The sequence below is a fragment of the Bombus affinis genome, chromosome 4 (genome assembly GCF_024516045.1).
Source record: "Bombus affinis isolate iyBomAffi1 chromosome 4, iyBomAffi1.2, whole genome shotgun sequence".
Classification (NCBI taxonomy): Eukaryota; Metazoa; Arthropoda; class Insecta; order Hymenoptera; family Apidae; genus Bombus; species Bombus affinis.
Window position 1 is genome coordinate 770867 of NC_066347.1, and position 21923 is coordinate 792789.

The following is a 21923-nucleotide window of genomic DNA, read 5'->3' on the forward strand; positions in this document are numbered from 1 at the left end:
AATAAAAGCTGGCTGTGCTCGTGGCAGCTGTGCCTGCCGAGGGGGAAATATCGCGTATCCTTTTCCGATTATGCGTTTGCACGAAAATACGGGCCGGCAAATATTTCAGGCGTGCACAACGAAAATTCCCAAAATTGCTAGAGGCCCGATGCGTTTGCGCCGTTTTGTAAAATATTCACCGGCAATGCCTCTGTGTCTTCGTTGGATAGGTGCAAACTCCCTGTAATCGGATACGTTCAATTTACGAGAAAGGAAGCGGGTACAGTCGATAGGTGAGAAATGGAAACCGACACTGTTGCTGTAAATGAAGACTTACAAGGAAAGTCACATTTCCAATTGCTGTATTTCGAATGTACGTGTGTTCAATTACCAAATCAGCATTTTGCATGGTGTATCGGTAATACATACGGATTAAGTGATGGCAGGACGATGCATTGTACGGTGCAATGCAACAAACGAAGTAGAATGTCCCAGCTAAGGTTCGACACATTGCAGCCTAAAATCGTTTTCTTGAAAGGCTACATGTTTTCTATCGACAATTTCTGAATCCGAAATTAACGTTCTATTATTTGACGACGATTTATAATCTGCGTTATTTGTATTTAGAACATCTATATTGTGTCTTTCTGTTATTATTCGTGAAAGCTTGTTTAAGATTGATTTTCTATGGCAATTTCTATGGTATAAAGATATGTACCTTAACGTCTATATTTCTCTTCTCTCTTCTTTTATTTATTTAAGTAAATAATCATTTCTTAACGTAATAGTAAATTGGCACGAATACTGTACAACCGAATGATGTTTTGATTATTAGCACCGATGCAATTATCGCATCTCGATAATTCAGGCCGCGATATTTCATCAAAAACAGCGTGTTCCGGAGTTTTGCAAAGCGACAAATTTCGCATCATTCGTTTCGATCGAGCAAAACCCGCTCGGAATAATGTATCGGGCTATCATCGATGCTTCTCGACGGTATGAGCAATAAATGTTTTAATGCTTCCAAAGTTAATCAGCCAGGATTGGTAACGATTAAACAATTAAATTCATCGACAGATTAGTGTACATGAAGAGCGACTATTGCGTCCGATTTTTATTTCTCACAATGAAACGAAAGTTAATTCGTTAATTCGTTAAGTAATTCGTAAATCGAGAATTTTAAATAACTCAAATATTTTAAACAAATAATAGAAAGCAAGTTTAAGGAGATAACAATTGTAAGAGGATGTTCTACCGTGAGAAACGTGTTTCTCTCGTTTTACAAATAAATGATAGATATACGACATTTTTCGTTTTATATTATTTTATTGAATTATTATTGTTCCAATAAAACAATTTAATATTTTTAACTGCCGTTAACTATAATTATTTATACATATACGATGATATATTTCAAAGTACACATTGGAAGTGATTCTAATATTTAAAAAGTGCAGTCAACAGATTTTTTCAAAGATCTATAATAGAATGCCTTAAATAGCTCACACACGTGTGAATAAATTATTCACTACGGGACAAGGAATATTCTACGAAATCCGAGGTGTGCCGGTATATATTTCCAGAGCAACTTTATCTTTCGTACTGTTTAAAATTTAAGTTTAAATATTTGTTTCCTTCTACGCGTTTCGATATTCCATTCTGTTACATCGCATCGTTGCTTTGCCAAGTATTATGCCTTCGATCGATGTTCATAATCCGACGTGAACCAGTCAGCGAACGAAACTTTCCGCTAGAGATATACAAATTTCTTACCTGATATCAGAGAAAGCAATCCGATCAACAGAAGAAGGTCCATCGTGCTGTCGCGAAAATCTCGCTTCTCTATTCTGCATCCACTACTAGGTCGTCGCTACTTCTGTGTCATCCTCCGTGTCATAGACTCGTTTCTGGTAAATCCACTTGTCGATATCGCACAGTCTTTGCTTCAGTCGTTGTTCTTCACCGAATCACAGACAAATCCAAACTTCCCCCTTGCTATCGATCTCGTTTCAAATAATAATTTCTTTCGGCCAGATTGGAAGATTGTGTGCCATGAAAAGACTGAGAAATTTGCGAAAGATCTACGAGAGTTTCGCGAGAACTTGACAAAAGCTTTACGCAAGTTTCGTAGGAATTTGACAAGAATTTCACTAGAGTCTCGAGAGTTTCGAGAATTAAACAAGATTCGATAGAAATTTCACGAGAGTTCAACGAAGATTCAATGAATTCGCAAGAGTTGCGAAAGTTTGAAGGAAGTTAAACGGGGATTTCACGATAGTTCCGTGCGAATTCAATAGGAATTTGCGAGAGTTCCGAAAGGGAAAACTCCGAGAATTGAATGAGAATTTATTGAAAAGTGCACAAGAGTTTAACGATCGTCCAATGATAATTTTACGCGAATCCAGTAGGAATTCCACGCGAATCCAATAGGAATTCCACGCGAATCCGATAGGAATTCCACGCGAATCCAATAGGAATTCCGCACGAATTCCAAGCAATACGTTAGAGTTAGGTCGGCGAATAAATGTCGCGGAGGAGAGTCGTGCACGACACACTGGTGAAGGTAGCCGGTAGACGAGGAGGAAGATTTAGCAAGCGACAGAGACGACGGAGTCGACGATGCGGAGCGGCACACGGTGTTGTTAACTAAGCTGCCGCTGTTCGCGGGGCTGTGTGACACGCTGCATAGAGCGCGGTACGAGACCAGTTCGAAGACTGAGTACGAGTCCATATCCCGGAGGCTGACTTCTCTCAGCCCTACCAGGGTACGCCGTACAGTAATGTCCGTCCATTGCCCGCCTCTGGATAACGTTTCCTTCCACCATTAGGCAACACACGCGATACACGCTTCGCCGTGAGACACGCCGTGCTCCCCGTGTCCTCACGCGGCGGAACCATCGCAGGATTATCGCCGATCTTTCGGAGGATCCTCTCTCCTTCTCTTCCTTGCCCTTTCTTTCTTCTGAGACAGCAGACCTACTAGCAACGAAACGATAAGGTTCTATGTAAATTGAAATAAATCAGTTGTTCAAGTAAATTTCAAACATATTCAAATAAATAAGAATGTTATTTGAGAAGCCACACCAAACAACTGCATAAATAGGAAAGTACAAATAAATGTTATTGTTACAGACACTGTTTCTTGAATTTACAGCGACTCGCAAAAGTGTTCGAACACTTGCTACATAATTTCTATGAATATATCGGTACTATGTGCATTAATAAGAAACTTTTTAATATTTCGAAAATAAGATACAACTATCGTGATTGTAACAGCAAAAGTTGGAGTCAGTTCGAGAACGTACATGGAAGTTACAAGACGTTTGTTGCAAACATAAACATAAGAAAAATTAATATTCAGTTGTCTTACACATACCATTAGCGCTGAAGGTGGTCCCACTGCAAGTTGTGGCTTATTAATACAAAGAATAATCGACTGTTGAAACACGTTGATGATCTTCACGAAATGTATGCTTTCGGTGAATACCTTATATGTTTTCAGATCCGTTTCAAATTTTACCAATATAATCGTGTCTAGTTACAGTGCTAATGAAATTTTTTAATGTTTTCCAATAATATATACATGAAAAGTTTCTAGGAATGTTGCTATACTTTCGTGAGCCACTGTACCTTATGTATTGTCATCATCTTGCGATGAATGAAATTATGTAAGTCGATAATTTGTTCTTTTATAATCGTACATTAAATGTGCATTTAACGAAAAGAAGGAATTGATAAAAAGTAATGTTGAGCAATTTGGCTTTTGAGAGACTCGTTTAATTTAGGTAAATTACGGATAATGTACATTAGAATAATATTAGAAAAATTAAAAGTTATTTTTACATTACAAGTTAGAAAGATTAAAGTTATTTTTGGAAATAATCCACAGTCCACTCCAATTTCTCTCTCTCTCTCTCTCTCTCTCCCTTTCTCTCTTTTTCTCTCTCTCTCTTTCTCTCAGATATATTTGATTTAAATGTATCATAAATTAAATATTTAGCTAAATTGCTAATTAACATTTTCGCTAAAACTAATTTTCATTTTGATCCACGATTTACCAAGCAAAATGATTCGTATTTACAGATAAACTTATCTAATCGTGTTTGCTAGCAAAATACGAGTTACATTCGCGTTAATTACGCGGACGATACGATTTAATCAAAATTTTAATCCGACCACGCGAAAGTTAATTGCACGTTTTATCGCGATATAAATTATGCTGAAACCGCGAGGCATTTTTTTCTCGGCACTTACGGCAACGTATCAGGAAATGCAGTAATATTAGCAGAAAATTTTGGAAACAACCACAAAGCGAAGAAAATGATAGAAGAGGATAAGAAAGAATAAGGAATTGACAGGTTAATAAACTTGAAAATTTTGTCTATAATTTCTTCGATGGTTATCCTGCAATGTATATACGTCATGGCCAGAAAGAGAAAACGCATCTTTTGTAACGAAAATTATAGTTACTTAGACCCACCGAAAGCGTTATTCCCGTGGTCGGACTCGAAACGAGGAAAATTAATTAGAACGGAGAGCTGAGAAACGACTTAACACGATTAAGCGGTGAAAGGCGGTGTTTCGAATGATAATTAGTGCCAGCAGAGTACGAAAAATTCATTTCGCTTTGCCGCTTATCCGAAATTGAGTTACGGTTAAGTTTTAATTGAACATTGTACCATATCTGTATGTTACCTGTATACTGTATACTAATCATCATCTTCATGTTTGAGTTTGTCAATAAACATAATACGATATATGTATCTGTAATGTGTATATATATACGTGTTTATATAAATTATTTTATATATATAATATATAATTAGTTTATATATATATATATATTTATATACATACACATTATACATTATTATTATTATTATATATCTTATTATTTTTATTGTCAAACAATATATATATATATATATATATATATATGTAATGAATAACAAAAATATACTATATTATATTTAATATAGATAACGCAGAAGAAAAATAAAACATACAAGTTTTTCGTGCCACTTATACAAGGTAAAAGGAATTATAGCTTTATTAATTGAAAAACATACATGATCTTTGGATTACATAAAAACAATAACGACGACTATATAAATATAATTTCCTGAATTTACTAATAAAAAATACCATTGTAATAATATACTTAAAAAACTTCGTTCAAAATATGATGATTATACAAAAAAAAAGGTGTCTACAATCCACTGCAATTTTGTGTCACTTAATTAAAAATAAAAATTTATAGAAAATAATTTAAAAATAAAAAATAAATGCAATTATTACAGTATATACATTACAGTTGCATTATTTATTTATTTATTTATTTATTATATAAATACATTTCAGTAAGTTAAAATAGTAAAACTTACATTACAGAATTATAAGTCGCTTTAAACGTCAGAAAATATTCCAACTTTCTGAAAGGGAAGATTCGTTGAAACAGAGCTACTGCAAAGCTCTTGAAACAACATGATAATAACAGACATATACCGTACAGTATTAAAGTACCATAGTGTATTCCTGTGTATGAAGTTTTCAAGTACGACAGAATTGAACGGTAATTTTCGTAATTTCGACGATGGTATTAAACTACTGGGTGGAGCTGGAACACTCGAAAATTCGTTCATGTTTCGTCAGCGCGTGAAAATTTTAATCGAATTGCCGCCCACGTGCATCTGACCAGCTGAAGTATAAATAATTGTAGGCTGACCGTCCGTCGCCAGTGCCACTGACCACTACGCATCGCCTCGTTCAATTTCTTCCAATTTATATAAAATACAACGAGACGTACAAATTATATGCTTATTCTCATTCGGATTATTACAATTAACGTTGCAAATTAATACGCTCGAAAAGAACAAATACATTGAACAACTATATATATTGTTTAGATTAGAAATGAATATGATGTATAATCATTATAAATTTTCGTATGGTTCTAATCGATTTAAGGTCAAAGTACAACGAGAAAATATTTCTTGTAGAGAGCTAGTTTCGTATTACTACTACGTATTCTACTACAAGATTTCTTTGTTAGATAAACAATATCGTAATTTATTTTAAAAATTATTGTAATGTTATATTGTACGGTACTGTAATGCAAATTAAAGATTATTATATAAAATCTATATAAAAAAATGTAATAAATATTCTAATGTATTTAATTTGTATTGTAGATAATAACTTACAGTACACTGGGAAATAAATCCTTAGGGAAGATTATTATTCTTTCTTATTTATTCAGGCTTTAATTCATTACTGGTCCATGGGCATTTCTACCCCTTTTAAATACAAACACATAACAATTACATTATAACTAATGCATCTTCATTTCAAAATCCTACTGAAGCAACATCTGAACGAAACGATCAGAAATCACTGGCATCCAAATACCTTACCATTTTCACTTTTATACTTATACCAATACATCAAATTTTCAATTATAAAACTAAATTAAGTCTTAAGCAAGATTTTTATATACAACGCAGGTCATATACAATAAATTTTAAACGAGAATATCTTGACATGAATAATTTTTAATTTAAATTAAGTAAATCTATGATGTAAATTTACTATCCTTAAGAAGGAATAATATAAATGAGAAAAAGCTATTTATAATGCCATTTATTTCAAGTAAATACTTAATAGGATATCACGTGATCAATAGCTATGGTGGATAAAAGTAAAAAAATTTGTTTTTATTTACTTGATATAATTTTTTAAATTAAGGTGCGAACAATATATTAAATCATCGGCCACCTCGAAGACGAAGCACAAGATGCAAGGTTGATTCCTTTTGTATATTGTAATCAGAAAGTGTGCGCCCATCTTCCAATTGTTTACCAGCGAAGATCAACCTCTGTTGGTCTGGAGGAATTCCTTCCTTGTCTTGAATTTTTGCTTTCACATTCTCAATAGTATCAGAAGCTTCAACTTCAAGAGTTATCGTTTTTCCAGTAAGGGTTTTTACAAATATTTGCATTCCGCCTCTCAAACGAAGTACAAGATGAAGAGTCGATTCCTTTTGAATATTATAATCAGAGAGTGTACGTCCATCTTCCAGTTGTTTACCAGCAAAAATCAATCTCTGTTGATCTGGTGGAATTCCTTCCTTGTCTTGAATTTTTGCTTTCACGTTCTCAATAGTATCGGAAGCTTCAACTTCAAGAGTTATCGTTTTTCCAGTAAGGGTTTTTACAAATATTTGCATTCCGCCTCTCAAACGAAGTACAAGATGAAGAGTCGATTCCTTTTGAATATTATAATCAGAGAGTGTACGTCCATCTTCCAGTTGTTTACCAGCAAAGATCAACCTTTGTTGGTCTGGAGGGATTCCTTCCTTGTCTTGAATTTTTGCTTTCACGTTCTCAATAGTATCAGAAGCTTCAACTTCAAGAGTTATAGTTTTTCCTGTAAGGGTCTTGACGAAAATTTGCATTCCTCCTCTCAGACGAAGTACAAGATGAAGAGTCGATTCTTTTTGAATATTATAATCGGACAGCGTGCGTCCATCTTCAAGTTGCTTACCAGCAAAGATCAATCTCTGTTGATCGGGTGGAATACCTTCTTTATCCTGAATCTTGGCCTTGACATTTTCAATAGTATCAGAAGCTTCAACTTCAAGAGTTATTGTTTTTCCAGTAAGCGTTTTTACAAATATTTGCATTCCTCCCCTCAGACGAAGTACAAGATGAAGAGTCGATTCTTTTTGAATATTATAATCGGACAGCGTGCGCCCGTCTTCAAGTTGCTTACCAGCAAAGATCAACCTTTGTTGGTCTGGAGGGATTCCTTCCTTGTCTTGAATTTTTGCTTTCACGTTCTCAATAGTATCGGAAGCTTCAACTTCAAGAGTTATCGTTTTTCCAGTAAGGGTTTTTACAAATATTTGCATTCCGCCTCTCAAACGAAGTACAAGATGAAGAGTCGATTCTTTTTGAATATTATAATCAGAGAGTGTACGTCCATCTTCCAGTTGCTTACCAGCAAAGATCAATCTCTGTTGATCGGGTGGAATACCTTCTTTATCCTGAATCTTGGCCTTGACATTTTCAATAGTATCAGAAGCTTCAACTTCAAGAGTTATTGTTTTTCCAGTAAGCGTTTTTACAAATATTTGCATTCCTCCTCTCAGACGAAGTACAAGATGAAGAGTCGATTCTTTTTGAATATTATAATCGGACAGCGTGCGTCCATCTTCAAGTTGCTTACCAGCAAAGATCAATCTCTGTTGGTCGGGTGGAATACCTTCTTTATCCTGAATCTTGGCCTTGACATTTTCAATAGTATCAGAAGCTTCAACTTCAAGAGTTATCGTTTTTCCAGTAAGGGTTTTTACAAATATTTGCATTCCTCCTCTCAGACGAAGTACAAGATGAAGAGTCGATTCTTTTTGAATATTATAATCGGACAGCGTGCGTCCATCTTCAAGTTGCTTACCAGCAAAGATCAATCTCTGTTGGTCGGGTGGAATACCTTCTTTATCCTGAATCTTGGCCTTGACATTTTCAATAGTATCAGAAGCTTCAACTTCAAGAGTTATCGTTTTTCCAGTAAGGGTTTTTACAAATATTTGCATTCCTCCTCTCAGACGAAGTACAAGATGAAGAGTCGATTCTTTTTGAATATTATAATCGGACAGCGTGCGTCCATCTTCAAGTTGCTTACCAGCAAAGATCAACCTTTGTTGGTCTGGAGGGATTCCTTCCTTGTCTTGAATTTTTGCTTTCACATTCTCAATAGTATCGGAAGCTTCAACTTCAAGAGTTATAGTTTTTCCTGTAAGGGTCTTGACGAAAATTTGCATTCCTCCTCTCAGACGAAGAACAAGATGAAGTGTCGATTCCTTTTGAATATTATAATCAGAGAGTGTACGTCCATCTTCCAATTGTTTACCAGCAAAGATCAATCTTTGTTGGTCTGGAGGGATTCCTTCCTTGTCTTGAATTTTTGCTTTCACGTTCTCAATAGTATCGGAAGCTTCAACTTCAAGAGTTATAGTTTTCCCTGTAAGGGTCTTGACGAAAATTTGCATTCCTCCTCTCAGACGAAGAACAAGATGAAGTGTCGATTCCTTTTGAATATTATAATCAGAGAGTGTACGTCCATCTTCCAATTGTTTACCAGCAAAGATCAATCTTTGTTGGTCTGGAGGGATTCCTTCCTTGTCTTGAATTTTTGCTTTCACGTTCTCAATAGTATCGGAAGCTTCAACTTCAAGAGTTATAGTTTTCCCTGTAAGGGTCTTGACAAAAATTTGCATTCCTCCTCTCAGACGAAGAACAAGATGAAGTGTCGATTCCTTTTGAATATTATAATCAGAGAGTGTACGTCCATCTTCCAATTGTTTACCAGCAAAGATCAATCTTTGTTGGTCTGGAGGGATTCCTTCCTTGTCTTGAATTTTTGCTTTCACGTTCTCAATAGTATCGGAAGCTTCAACTTCAAGAGTTATAGTTTTCCCTGTAAGGGTCTTGACGAAAATTTGCATACCACCACGAAGGCGAAGGACAAGATGAAGAGTCGATTCCTTTTGAATATTATAATCGGAGAGCGTGCGTCCGTCTTCAAGTTGCTTTCCAGCAAAGATCAACCTTTGTTGATCCGGCGGAATTCCTTCCTTGTCTTGAATTTTTGCTTTCACATTCTCAATAGTATCGGAAGCTTCAACTTCAAGTGTGATAGTTTTTCCTGTCAGTGTCTTGACGAAGATCTGCATGATTATCTGTTACAAAATAAAATAAATTTTGTAATTAATTAATTGATATTAACATGTATTCATATTAATGAAATAAAATGTTCTATTTGAAATTTGAGTACATTATTTGTGTATACTATTACCATATTATAAGCTTTTTGTTTCCTTCATTTAGTACCATTTTTATATTACTTTTTACATAACTCTCTATCATACCTGATACTTCAGACAGCTTTCATCAAATATATTCCTTAATTATCATACATCACTCACGTATCGTTTTGAAACAGAATAATCTTTGTCTTTCATTTCAACAGAAAAAAAGTGGTAGTATTTTGTGCACAATTATATTAAAAAGAATTATATAAATTAAAAAATTTTCCTTATTATTCCACAAATATGGTTATTCTCACGGTATAATTCGCTGTAGCTAAATGTCAACGGTTTCTATTTGTACACTTTTTTTAAAATAATCGTATGAAAGGCTTCAATCTGAGTAATGCTAAGTGACACAGAGGTAATGGCGTCATACTGGAGAATCAATAATCGCCATTTTGTTTTCTGTTACTACGCAGCAGAAACGTAACGAATGATATAGAAAGTTCTAGAGTTTTCTCAACAATTAACTATTAAAGATTCTTCGATTATATTAATATATGTATTTTAAATATACAGAAAATATATCCTTCGAAATTTTGTTAAAAATAGATTTTAAACTTTGCACCTGTGGTTGATGTTTTTAAGATCACTACTGTTACATTAAATTATGTTGCATTATTATTTTACTACTTTCTCTAAACAACGCATTTAAGGATTTAAATACTGATAATTAACTCTCTCACTGCTGAAACTGTAATAATACGTTCTGTGAAATGCATGTCCGGCATACTGAACCCATTAAATTCGTGGATTTCACATAGCATATAATTAATCGATTGCAAAATTTATTCAGCACTGGTCGTCTTGTTACGAGAAATATATTCAGCAATGAGAATAAAATAATTTAGGACAAAAAGGAAGTAAAAATCGGTAAAATCAAGAAAATCTACAATTATCGAAAATTAAAATACAACAAATTCATAATATATATAATAAACAAACGAAAGTTTTACCTTCTTCGTAATAGCTCGTTGCAGCAAAAATTTCAATAAAATTTAAGAAGTCTCACGTTCTGCCTCTAAAAACACCCAACGTCCTATACTGAACTGGATTGAAACCACAGCGAACGTTCCTTTTATATCAGGAATGATAAGTCTCACTGATCATGCGCAAGCATGTCAGAAGATTTCTAGAAAGATGCCTATTGGTTTATATTTTTATCGTCATCGAATCTCTGACGTCACTACGTTTGGTTGGTTTCTGAGACAAAGGCTATTCTTTGTGGAATAAATTTTATTAAACATACCGTTTATAAAATCATTTATGGCACATTATTAGTTTTGAAATGATACGTTTCCACCAACCAAAATTTTTATTTATGTGTAAATACATATGTTTCTATGAGCTGTCACATGTTGATGATAATATTATACAGCTAGAGGGCGCATAGGAAAACTGTTAAACAAAGAAAACTCATGATTCATTGTTTTTCAGAATATATTTTCTAGTAAATGCGCTATACATATAACCAACATTTATACACAATATACTAATTTTATCATTTTCCAGAAATCTCAACATTTAAGAAGCTACGTATGTGTACGTGCACGTTTGTATATAGAGCATATGTTGGTTATGTTTAGAATATTTTTTATTTGGATGAATTTTATTCAAATCAATTAAACACATTAATCAATTTAAGTCGATTTTGATTTTCTAAGCAATTTGATCGATTTAATATTAAATTATCCTAAAAATTCAAATAATAAAAATTGTCGCACAAAAGCAATTCACTATTCATACGTGTCACATAAAAATTGAAGTCATGCTACATCGCAATACGATACTAGGCTGATGTAATAATCTTGAAATTGATGAAAACTTATTAATTTAATAAGAATTTATTTTACAAAAAAATATTAGGATATTGAAGTAATATTTCAAATTAGGCACTGCAATCAAGATTATACATATATTTTAATATAATTAAAACGATGTAGTTGTTTATTTTTAAAATAACATTTCGTTGATATTACTTACCAAATAAGCCAAATAATTTTGGCAAAGCATAATGAAAACAGCATTTTTTCTTGTATATTTCAACAAAAACAAACAAAAATGCAATTAGACAAATCACGACTATGAAAATAGATTAAAATTCTGTTTATATGGTTGTTTTACATGAAATACATGACAATTTCAAAAAACAAGCGTTTACTTACGATACTATGTACAATTTTAACGTGTTGAATGCCATTCTATTTTTACAGGGATTGCCCGTGGCGCCTAGTTGCACCAAACAGAATGAATGTTATATAAAATTATGTTCGTAATTTACAAAAATTATCTTCTTAAATTAAAAATGATAAATTTTGTATTATGCGATACATATAATGTTGAAATATTACTTACAAGAGATAAGTTATGATGTATAATTATGTATAATGAATTTATCTCACAGAGGTCACCGACGACCCCCATGGCACTGAAGTGCGATTTCACGCGAATCAGTTATTTTTTGCGATTATCAATTATCTCATATTATTTCCTCGCTTTGTTAAATAATTGTTCCACATCTTCTTGTCGAGAGCATTTAACAATCAGGTAAGAGCGTTTATGATACTTTTGTATGCTACAAAAATGTTTGCACTTCATGTCTTCTATTTAATTTTTTATAAGTCGTAACATATTGTGGAGACTGTGCTGGTTCACCCTTACTTTGTTTAGAGTATTTCAATACGACACATCGCAATATACACACATAATAGGTCTATATTTCATGTATAAATAAAACTATTTCTATGTTTTATGCTTCATTAATTTCGTCACACCATTGTACTAACAATGGTAATAATGAAAAATTTATAAATATTGACATTTGTTTAAATTATGTATTTCTACTAATCTTGGCGCGCCGGTTACCGGTGACTCCCGTGGCATTCAACGTGTTAATTTAATATTTCATCATTAACATCGAAGTAACCAGTTTTAAGTAACTAGACAATTACGTAATTGTTCAATAATTACAACAAATCATTAGTATAAGAAAAAAAAACGAAAAATCTCGCAGATAATATAGCTGAACTCTAAGAACAATATATTTACCTTCCATTATCGAAGTACGTTTATAATAAAACACGTAATAGCTTTTGTCACATGAAATAAATCACATATTGTTCTTAAAAGTAAAGTATAATTAGAATGGCACAGCGAACGTTTGATATAATTTTTCTATATGAAAAAAATATAACGTAATTCCCACCTTAATTTCAGTACATCATCCAGTTCTCAATACTGAAAAGATAATATGCATTATTTAGATTTGAAACTTTATAAAGGCTCTACACACACGTTTTTGTAGATTTGAGGTACTGAATGAAAAAAATTTGTGAATTTCCTTCGTAATATATCTGCAGATATATAGCGCATTACATTACATTAATATTTGGTTTAACAAATAATAATAAATTAAACATATTACACATGTCTCTCATATATTTAAATATATACAAACATACTTTAATTAATACTGCAAAATAGAAAAAATGAAAATGGCTTAATACTCTGTCTTATAATAATTCAAAACCTGTATCAGCCCAACCTAATTAAAGGACGAAGATAAGAAGCAGAAAGATCGAAATTATGGAATTTGAATATTGTTAATACACTTATTTGAAAGGACTAGTTGCACCAAACAGAATGAATGTTATATGAAATTATGTTCGTAATTTATATAAATTATCTTCTTAAATTAAACGTAAATTATATTTCCTTTAGTTTTATATCCTATCTTCTACATGTTTCATTAAAAAATTAATACAATATCAGTCTCAGTTCTACTCGGTGCCATCCAAAAATAAATTAACTTTCTTTATATGTCAAGTGTTCTTTTTTCTGTAAAAGATTAGCTAATTATAATCTTACAATCGAAGTGCTATTGTGTGTGTGGCCTTCTTGTTAAAGAGGATGCTTATTATCAACTCATCTTATTTGTAAAAGCTCTTACACAATATTGTAATATGCAAAGGAATATGGAAGTGAAGAAAACCTTGTTCTTATCTCATGCATGTTCGATTTATTCAATCAGGAATTGCATGTGTACAACAGAAGATTCATACACTATGTCAAAAAAATGTATTAAATATGAACATTTTGAAATAGTATTCGACTTCCGGTGAAATTTGTAAACAAACTACAGCAAAATATTAAGAATTCTTGACACGTGCACTTAACCCTCATTAGACAGCAAAGCGTTTATTTTAATGATTGATTTTTCAACTCTGCTTTCTTGGAATCTTCTGCGTGAATCAGTACACGCGGTGTGAACATACGTTGTTAGGAGTTGTTTATGCAGGGAAAGAAACATTCTGCACTTCTTTACGACTACACACACAACATACACACGAATTCTCAATACAAACTAACCTACTTTTAACTTTTCAAAACTTATAAATGTTCAGTTTTTACACCACCCTTTCTATTAAACTTTTTCGTCATACATTGTGGCTTCGAAATATAGCTAAATAAGTAATTCAAAACTAATTAACGCATTCATCATTTCCTTTGACAAAATCCTAGTGCTGGAACTAATCGTACCAATTGCCTGTTTGGGAAAGATCTTTAGATACTTTAGAAGTATCCAGTGAAATATTTGCAAAAGTGTAACTATTTTAAAAGTAACGCCATACTTATTTTTATAATTCTGAAAACTAGAATTTACATAAAATAAATTTAATAAATGAAATCTGAAGTATTGCATTATTTTAAAGATATTTGGAACTTGCTAAAAAATTAAATCGCTTATAACAGACAAAGCAATGCATAATGTTTTGTCTTTAAAATATTAAACTTAGTACTAATAGAAACGTGACAACTCTATTATATTATTATACATTCAAAAACAAAGTCAAGGTGCAATGATATAATCTGACCTAATAATTTCTTTCGCCATTAAAATCACGATTGCGAATTAAAACGATGCGCTATTGGTTGTCCAAAGGGAGATACATTCCAAATAATTACAATACTGTATTAATAGATCATTAGTCTTGTTTTAAACTTTGATATCTTTCCAATATAGAAACAACCTCATTGAACAAGCAATTGACACGAGAAAATTTTATTTCTTATACTATATAAGTTATGAGTAAATCGATAAAGCGAATATTTTGGTAGATCTACTTGGAGTCAGTCTCCATTTTGATCTCCTCTGCTTTTTTATCTTTCTTTGAAGCCTCACTATCTGTTCCTTCTCCATTACTGTTGTCACGTCTTCGTTTTCTAGCATATCGGCCCTTATATTTAGGTGGCGGAAGTTGTTCCATGCCCAAAACTTTATGAATTTGACGAAATGCAACTAATCGTAAAGCATGTTGCGCTGAAGCAGTTATATCTTCTCTTTGTTGGGCTGTCATATTGCCTATTGCATCAACTGGCTCTTTTTCGCATGGATCAGATAATCCTATGAAGAAATACATTATTTATAACCAGTGTGATTCAATACAAAACTATATAAAATTTTATATAAGTATATAAAAATCAGATTGCCAATCATCTATGCAATATTGCGAAATTTCCATTGAGATAAAAAAATCGAAATACTCAATCTTAGAACCTACAATGGATTTCACAATACACTCAGTCTCGTCATCAAAATCATCATTTGGTTTTACGATTTTAAAAAATTTGAACTTTTTTTATTGATTATATTAATTAGCAGGAAGATATTACGATATACCTGGGCTTCCTGGAAGTAATATTCCTCCAGCAACACATTCTAGAAGTCTTCTTAACGCTTCACCTGGACTAAGAGGTCCTCCAGCGGTACTAATCACTTTCTCAGTTAACAATTCTAGTGCCTGAAAGAAGATTGAACACCTGTTTGTTTCTATCTAATCCTTATATTCTGACTGGGATTGAATCCAGCCAAAATATAAAGAAGAGTCTATATCAAAAATTCTACATTAACGTGAAATAGACAGAATCCTCAACCACTATGCAAGACAATACTGTATTCAGTTTTGAATTTTTTGAATTATCATTGAATAGTTATAAATCACTTTGTTTGACTTCTAATAAAATCAGATGTCATATATGCATCATAAAAGAGTCGTTTCATACTAACCCATGGGTTTAATGGTCCCCACGTGGGTACACGGTTACAAAGATCACGCATTATGCGAATGACCATAACACAGCTCTGCAGTGAAGTTGCTCTAGCCTGTTAAATACGATCAGTATTTTAGTACATACAATTTGATACACGCTCTAAAGTCTCTGAGTCTTCTGGAGATGCGACACCCTAAACTACTTTTAATTTGCTTTGTGTGGGCTTTAGCTATCCTCCCAGCCTCGTGCCTATAGCTCCTAAATATTAGCCCATATCAAAATTATCGGGTGTTTATTAAGTATTTCCTGAACAATTAATACCTAACATAATATTTAAAAAAAAGTGCAACGTATCAGAAAAACTGTACACTTGTCGAACTGCCAAATACAACTATTGAACTTATAACTGAAAAACACCCGATATACTTATGACACCACTGTGTGTTTGTGCTTGTCTGTCTTTCAATATTTAACAGTGCTTTCAATGCACATTATGTAGAAAGTATGAAATAAAGTACACATGTATAAAGAGAAATACACTAACTTCAAGGATTTCTAAGACAGACCTAGAACAGACTCAGTCTAGGCTACAATGCATTAAGATTAATCCAGAATAATGAATAAGCTTGATCATAAGCATCGTAAAGCAATTTAGTGCATTATAAACAAAACAAACAAAACTACATCTTTTGAAGAAAAATTACGTACTTTTAACACGACTTTCTGCAAAGAGTTTCCTATTATTCTGGATGTTGATGATTTAAAGTAAAGCAAATGTAAATGCTTTTGATGTGCATTAATATTTTAAATGCTACAATTCACGTTTACATAATGCTTATACCTCTTGCCTGAGACTATCTGATTGCACGTTCGATGTATTCTGTTTCTGAAATTATGCTATACATACACTTCTTTCTCTTCCTTTTTCCCTTTTTAATCAAATTCTGCCAATAATAAAATATTGCCACTACCATCCACTTATAATAACTAACACATTGATTATAAATTATAAATAGTACATGATAAAGATTTTCGGATTAACTACCATAAAATGTAATATTAGTGGATAAAGTGGATTGGCAAACCTACAAAACTGAAACATCAAACGTGATCAAATAAACATTTCAGACAAAATCATATCAACAAGAAGATAGATAGTAATAAAAATAAAATTGTCACAAGGCTGGAAGTTCTAAGACTGCTCTTTTTTGCGGACAGAGAGAGAGGACAACTTGCACGCGTTTCACGTATTAGGAAAAAATAACAGAAAACAGTCACTAGTGCCAACAAAATGGCACTGACAATTCGAGATCTTGAACTGAGAGTTGATTGATTCAAACCTGAAACCACTTGGCATGCCTGAGTGCAGCTAAAGCCTCCAAACACTTAGCCTTGGGAAGTACATCTGGTGGATCTGGTTTCGTCACAGCGGGCGCCGCGGGCGTTGTTTGCGGTTGAGCAGCTCCCTGTTGCTGCTGTCCAGCATTATCTGAGATTCCAACAAAGAAAGCACAACACGCTTAGACAACACTTAGAGTGTTTGATCATGCCCAACTTGGGTTTTCCCTCTATATATAATTATATTTTAACTCAAGTACATTAAACTTGAGGGCATAGTCTAAAACATTCTCATTGAAATAAAAATAAACCTAATCGAATGTAGTACATAACAATGATGCATTACTCCTATTCCTGAACGTCCTTTCTTCGCGTTACAAAAGAACGACCGACGTTTCTTACTGAAATTGACAGCGTTACTTAAAATTGAATATTAAAATAACGCTATCAAAAGAATCGTCGGTTAAGAATAAGGAGTTAACTGCGCATTGTGTATTATGTGTACAGCATTCGATGATAGAGGGTTTTCATTAAAATTATTAATGCATGATCAAAAAGTCCATAGTTTTAAGATTGCCTCAGCGTTGTTTCCTCATACCAAAAGCGTGTCCACGTTTATAATAACATATTATCTTTCTTAATGGAGACTCCAGCTTAACTGTTATTATCGACATAACTTATAAAGTATACTACTACAAATTAACTTAAAACGAAGAAAAGCGACATCTAATCGTACCAAGTTTACGCTCTCTCTTTTCCGTTAAAAAATGGCTGTTAATATATTTCTATCTACGCTCTTACATATTTTTAAATAGTAATGCCTTTCAAAAATATAAATTATACTCAGTCGTGGACACACTAAAATGCGGCTGTATCAAAAAGAAAAAGGAATTTTTCATGTTAGAGCGTATATACACTGGCAACCCTTGAAGTCCTTGGCTGCCCCTGCATCATCCTGGTGCTTAGAAAAATTTACAAAGAAGCTTTTGGGCCATGAAAAGAACAAACAAAATTCATAAACCACGTTTTCAAGAAAGTAGCATGAAAATAAAAAATGCTTTCTGCAAAATCTCTAAAATTATCAGTTATCCTTTTCTTGGCCACTATGAAAATATAAAACGATCAAATCACCTGCAGCAGCAGCTGGTTTGGGAGTTTCGCGCATTAAAGGACTGGTAAGAGTTACGCTAACGGTCACGCTGCCTCCTGAAACAGTTAATGCTGCTGACTCTGGGTGTTTTCCAACATTGTAAGTATCCTCTGGAGCTACGATCTTCAACTGTGCCGGAAGTATCTCAGCAACTTTATTTAGTAATGAACTGTAAATAAGAAAATATTTATATATGAATTTGTGTACAAAATTGATGTATTTATACAAATATATAATTTTTTTCAACTAACCGTGTTGGTTTTTCTGCACACAGGACTACAAGACAAACGTGATTGTCGCCAGATAATAGAAGTCCCTTTGCTAAATTGCCAACACGCATTACCCCTCTTAATATCCTGGAATCTTCTTTTTCCTTTTGGAATGAAAACAAATTGCCGTCGCTGCCATCTTCTTTCTGCGGCGTTGTTGTTTTCTTTTTGTCAGAATCTTCTTTAATTTTTACTATATCTGTATTTTGTTGCTGTTGTTGTGGTTGCTGTTGTTGAGGTTGCTGTGGTGTAGTTATAGATGGAGTCGTTGATGTAGCATTAGTAATAGATGGGACTGTTTTCTTGCCTGCAATTATAAAAATATTTTAACTATGCTATAGATATAAAATATAAAAAAAAGATAAAAGAAGAAATAATTACCTGCTTCAGCCAATGTGTCAGATACAAATTTCAATGCTTTTTCAGTATGTGAAACAATCTTCTGAACTGCCAGCAGTTCCTGTTCTTTAGGATATATGGTGGTATGATGAGCTAATACATGTTTGTCATCTGATGAATCTGGCCTTCTTTGAGGACCAGGGAACATCATCATTGGTGGTGGTCCTGGGAAAGGACGTGGCATTGGTGGAGCTCCAGGTCCACGTCCATAGCGTCGATACCATTCATAGTACTCACATTCTTCTTCATAACGTCGTCTTTCTTCCCAATACATCATTTCCTCATCCATCATTGGACCCATAGGTCCCAATTGATTAATTTCTTCTCTACGTCGTAAGTAATCGTCTCGCATTTGTTGTCTACGAAATTTTTCTTCTAACATCTTTCTTTGCTTTAGGCTTGGTTTCATATCAACAACTAAGTCGGGATTAACTTTTTTCTTATAAGCAAATCTGTGCCGTCTACCTTTCATATGCATATCTTTGGCATTGGGATCATTAAATCTGCATTCACAAAGCTTACAATTAAAACTTATAATTTTTCCATCTTCGGATTTGTTTTCTTCTATGTACTCTTGGCCAACTGGTTGAATATCTTTTTCATCAACAGCTGTTTCTTCAACAGTTTCCTCAGTCGCAGTTTCTTCTGTCTTAATTTCCGGGGCTTGATTTTGATTTACAGTCCCCAAATTTCCAGCTGCAAATATTACACATGATATTAATATGTATTCCATAGATATCAAATTTGTATATTTAATTTAACATAAACTGTGTATCTGTAAAAAAAAAGGATTACTTACAAGCAACAAAGTTAATTTTAGGAGTAGCTGTTACAGTTGGCTTCTTAACTCCTGCAGTTTTAGCTGTAGCTGCTGGTTTTGGGTTCAAAACTGTTGGATCTGCGCTTGGAATTGGTTTTCCAAGTTTAGTGTGTAACTTAACAACTTTTTGATGTTTAGCCCCCCTAATATGAGCAGCATAAGCATCATTTCCAGTACAAGTTACATCACAAAGTTCGCAACGTAGACTGTTGCCTGCCCCTCGTGTCGGTGGTTGCTGCGGTACTTTCAGAGAGGCTTCTTTCTTCTTATGTTTTTGTCCCTCCAGATGCTCACGGTATGTTTGAGGTCCAGCACAGCTGATCTTACAGACATCGCAATAGTGTAGTTGTTGTGGCTTAGGGGGCTGCTTGGGCCGCATTGCCTTCATTCCTCCCCCTCCAGTACCAAATCCCTTTCGTCCGTAGCCCTGCCAACCTCCAGTCTTCTGGTTAGTTGAATTGCTGTTTGCACTCTGTTGGGCTACATACATAGTCGCAGCGCTATATAGCGCTGCGTCGTAGCCGGAATACGTTGTACTCGCCGTTTCTAAGGGAAATGAAATTGAAACCTCAAACTTTGGAGGAGTCAATCCTTTATATTCATGGAACCATTCTACTAACTTGTACCCATCAAAATGAATACTTTATTCTTTTGATGAAATATTTATCAAGTATAATGTATAGTAATCACAAATTTTTATATAAAGTCAATTTTGTAACTTCAGAGAAATTCAATTCAGCTAAATTTTTAAGCCATGTCATGGCTTAAAATGTTAGCAGAATTTTATTATATCATTCATATGTATCAATTCCAATACCCAGAGGATCAATTTCATGTTATTAGTGCCTACGTCACGGTTAGCAGGACATTTACATAGGATTTTCAATCTTGGCGAAAAATATTAACATATATATACATATATATATAAAATTTAATGAAAACTTACTATTTGTAGCTGTCGATGGTGTAGCCGCGGGTGTTGCAGGAGCTGTATATCCTGAAGAATAGGTAGCACTTTGAGTAGGATTAGATTGCTGATAAGCTGTACTTGATGCTTGGTATGTTTTAGCTTGTCCAGTAGTAGTAGCTTGTCTGGCTGTGCCTGTATAAGCACTAGTGGTGCTATATGCAGGTTTCGCAGCTTGATAATGTGTTTCTGTAGTAGTGTAAGTTGCTGCAGCTGCAGCAGGTTGTTGATAATAAGTTTTAGCAGCGTCGTATGTAGCTGCAGGTGCAGCACGCCCGTAACCGTAATCGTATGTCTGAGCCACAGTACCAGGATTAGCAGCTATAAAGAAAAAGGACCTTATGAAACTGGAATGTAAGCACGAAAATACTGGATACTGGACTCTGTTTATAAAAGAAAAGAAAGATGAAAAATATGAAATTGACTAAAATGAACTTACCAGCGTACGTGGTTCCAGTAGCGGCTGCAGCAGCGGCCGCTTGATACGTTTCGTAACCTGTAGCCGCAGCAGCAGCGGGTCGTTGAGTGTACGTGGCGGCAGTTGCCGCTGGAGTTACTGCGTATCCCGCTTGACCAGTTTGATAAGCGGCTGCGCTGGTCGCTCTGTTCGAAAGAATAAATAGGTTTTCTTACAGGCAAGGAATACAATGAAAAATGGAAACGCAAAACGAAAAAGACCTCTATCGGATCCGTGCCCGGGAGAGACGCTCGATGGACGCTCTACTCTCAGCAAGAAATGGCGGCCAAGCCGGCTGGGCTCTCGCGTGCACCGATTTTAACGAACAATTATTACTCCCGCCAACGTAGTTACCGTCACGAATTTTCGAAAAACTTAACACTAGCTACTTAATAATTATGGTATGCAATCGATTTCGTACCCATATTGCGTTCCGCCGTGAGTAAACCCAAAATAATTGTTCTGAGCCATCCTTCCTCGCAGAGAATCCCGGAAAGAAGGACAATGGAGGAAGTTGTAGGGCGTGCCACGAACTCGATAGAATGGCGGCGCTGCCGCGGCTCCTATTGGTTATTCTGTTGGAGCCGGGCACAACAATTGCAAGAATGCTGCGCCCTCAGTGGCC

The 21923-nt window shown here is 34.2% G+C and overlaps 3 protein-coding genes across 9 annotated transcripts in view; all 3 read right to left on the reverse strand.

The window, feature by feature from the left end:
• LOC126915447 (fibrillin-2-like) overlaps nt 1-2707 on the reverse strand; it is a 208107-nt gene extending 205400 nt beyond the window's left edge. For both annotated transcript variants that reach the window (XM_050720125.1, XM_050720124.1), the window contains exon 1: nt 1753-2707. In XM_050720125.1, coding sequence (XP_050576082.1) covers nt 1753-1795 — 43 coding nt within the window. In that variant the 5' untranslated portion in view covers nt 1796-2707. The remainder of the gene's footprint in view (nt 1-1752) is intronic.
• Nucleotides 2708-6603: 3896 nt separating this feature from the next.
• LOC126915456 (polyubiquitin-A) lies at nt 6604-10968 on the reverse strand. 4 transcript variants are annotated; one of them, XM_050720155.1, is made up of 4 exons: nt 10804-10968; nt 8242-9718; nt 7764-8013; nt 6604-7307 (listed from the first exon to the last, which is right to left on the reverse strand). In XM_050720155.1, the coding sequence occupies exons 2-4, from the start codon at nt 9710-9712 to the stop codon at nt 6743-6745; spliced, it is 2286 nt and encodes a 761-aa protein (XP_050576112.1). In that variant the 5' UTR covers nt 9713-9718; nt 10804-10968; the 3' UTR covers nt 6604-6742. The 4 variants fall into 4 exon arrangements, with proteins under 4 accessions (XP_050576112.1, XP_050576109.1, XP_050576110.1 ...); XM_050720152.1 differs by having other exon boundaries at nt 6604-8013; nt 8470-9718; XM_050720153.1 differs by lacking the exon at nt 7764-8013 and having other exon boundaries at nt 6604-7557.
• Nucleotides 10969-11938: 970 nt separating this feature from the next.
• LOC126915453 (zinc finger RNA-binding protein) lies at nt 11939-21918 on the reverse strand. 3 transcript variants are annotated; one of them, XR_007710199.1, is made up of 12 exons: nt 21720-21918; nt 21281-21444; nt 20821-21162; nt 19854-20420; nt 19037-19750; nt 18638-18962; nt 18368-18555; nt 17239-17387; nt 15915-16010; nt 15528-15648; nt 12203-15251; nt 11939-12076 (listed from the first exon to the last, which is right to left on the reverse strand). XR_007710199.1 is itself a non-coding variant. In XM_050720145.1 (11 exons), the coding sequence occupies exons 1-11, from the start codon at nt 21767-21769 to the stop codon at nt 14968-14970; spliced, it is 2889 nt and encodes a 962-aa protein (XP_050576102.1). In that variant the 5' UTR covers nt 21770-21918; the 3' UTR covers nt 11939-14967. The 3 variants fall into 3 exon arrangements, 2 of the variants coding, with proteins under 2 accessions (XP_050576102.1, XP_050576101.1); XM_050720145.1 differs by having other exon boundaries at nt 11939-15251; nt 19854-20309; XM_050720144.1 differs by having other exon boundaries at nt 11939-15251.
• Between the last annotated feature and the right edge of the window lie 5 nt (nt 21919-21923).

What these genes read in the sequence shown, in the direction of transcription:
- LOC126915456 (XM_050720151.1), bottom strand. Translation starts at nt 9,712, where the DNA reads ATGCAGATCTTCGTCAAGACACTGACAGGAAAAACTATCACACTTGAA. An exon ending in CAAGATTCAGGATAAAGAAG is followed by an intron (nt 8,014 to 8,241) that starts GTATTCCACCCG and finishes AGGATAAAGAAG; the next exon opens with GTATTCCACCCGATCAACAG.
- LOC126915453 (XM_050720144.1), bottom strand. Translation starts at nt 21,769, where the DNA reads ATGGCTCAGAACAATTATTTTGGGTTTACTCACGGCGGAACGCAATAT. An exon ending in TACTGGAACCACGTACGCTG is followed by an intron (nt 21,163 to 21,280) that starts GTAAGTTCATTT and finishes TTTTCTTTATAG; the next exon opens with CTGCTAATCCTGGTACTGTG. An exon ending in ATTACTTCCAGGAAGCCCAG is followed by an intron (nt 15,252 to 15,527) that starts GTATATCGTAAT and finishes ATTTCTTCATAG; the next exon opens with GATTATCTGATCCATGCGAA.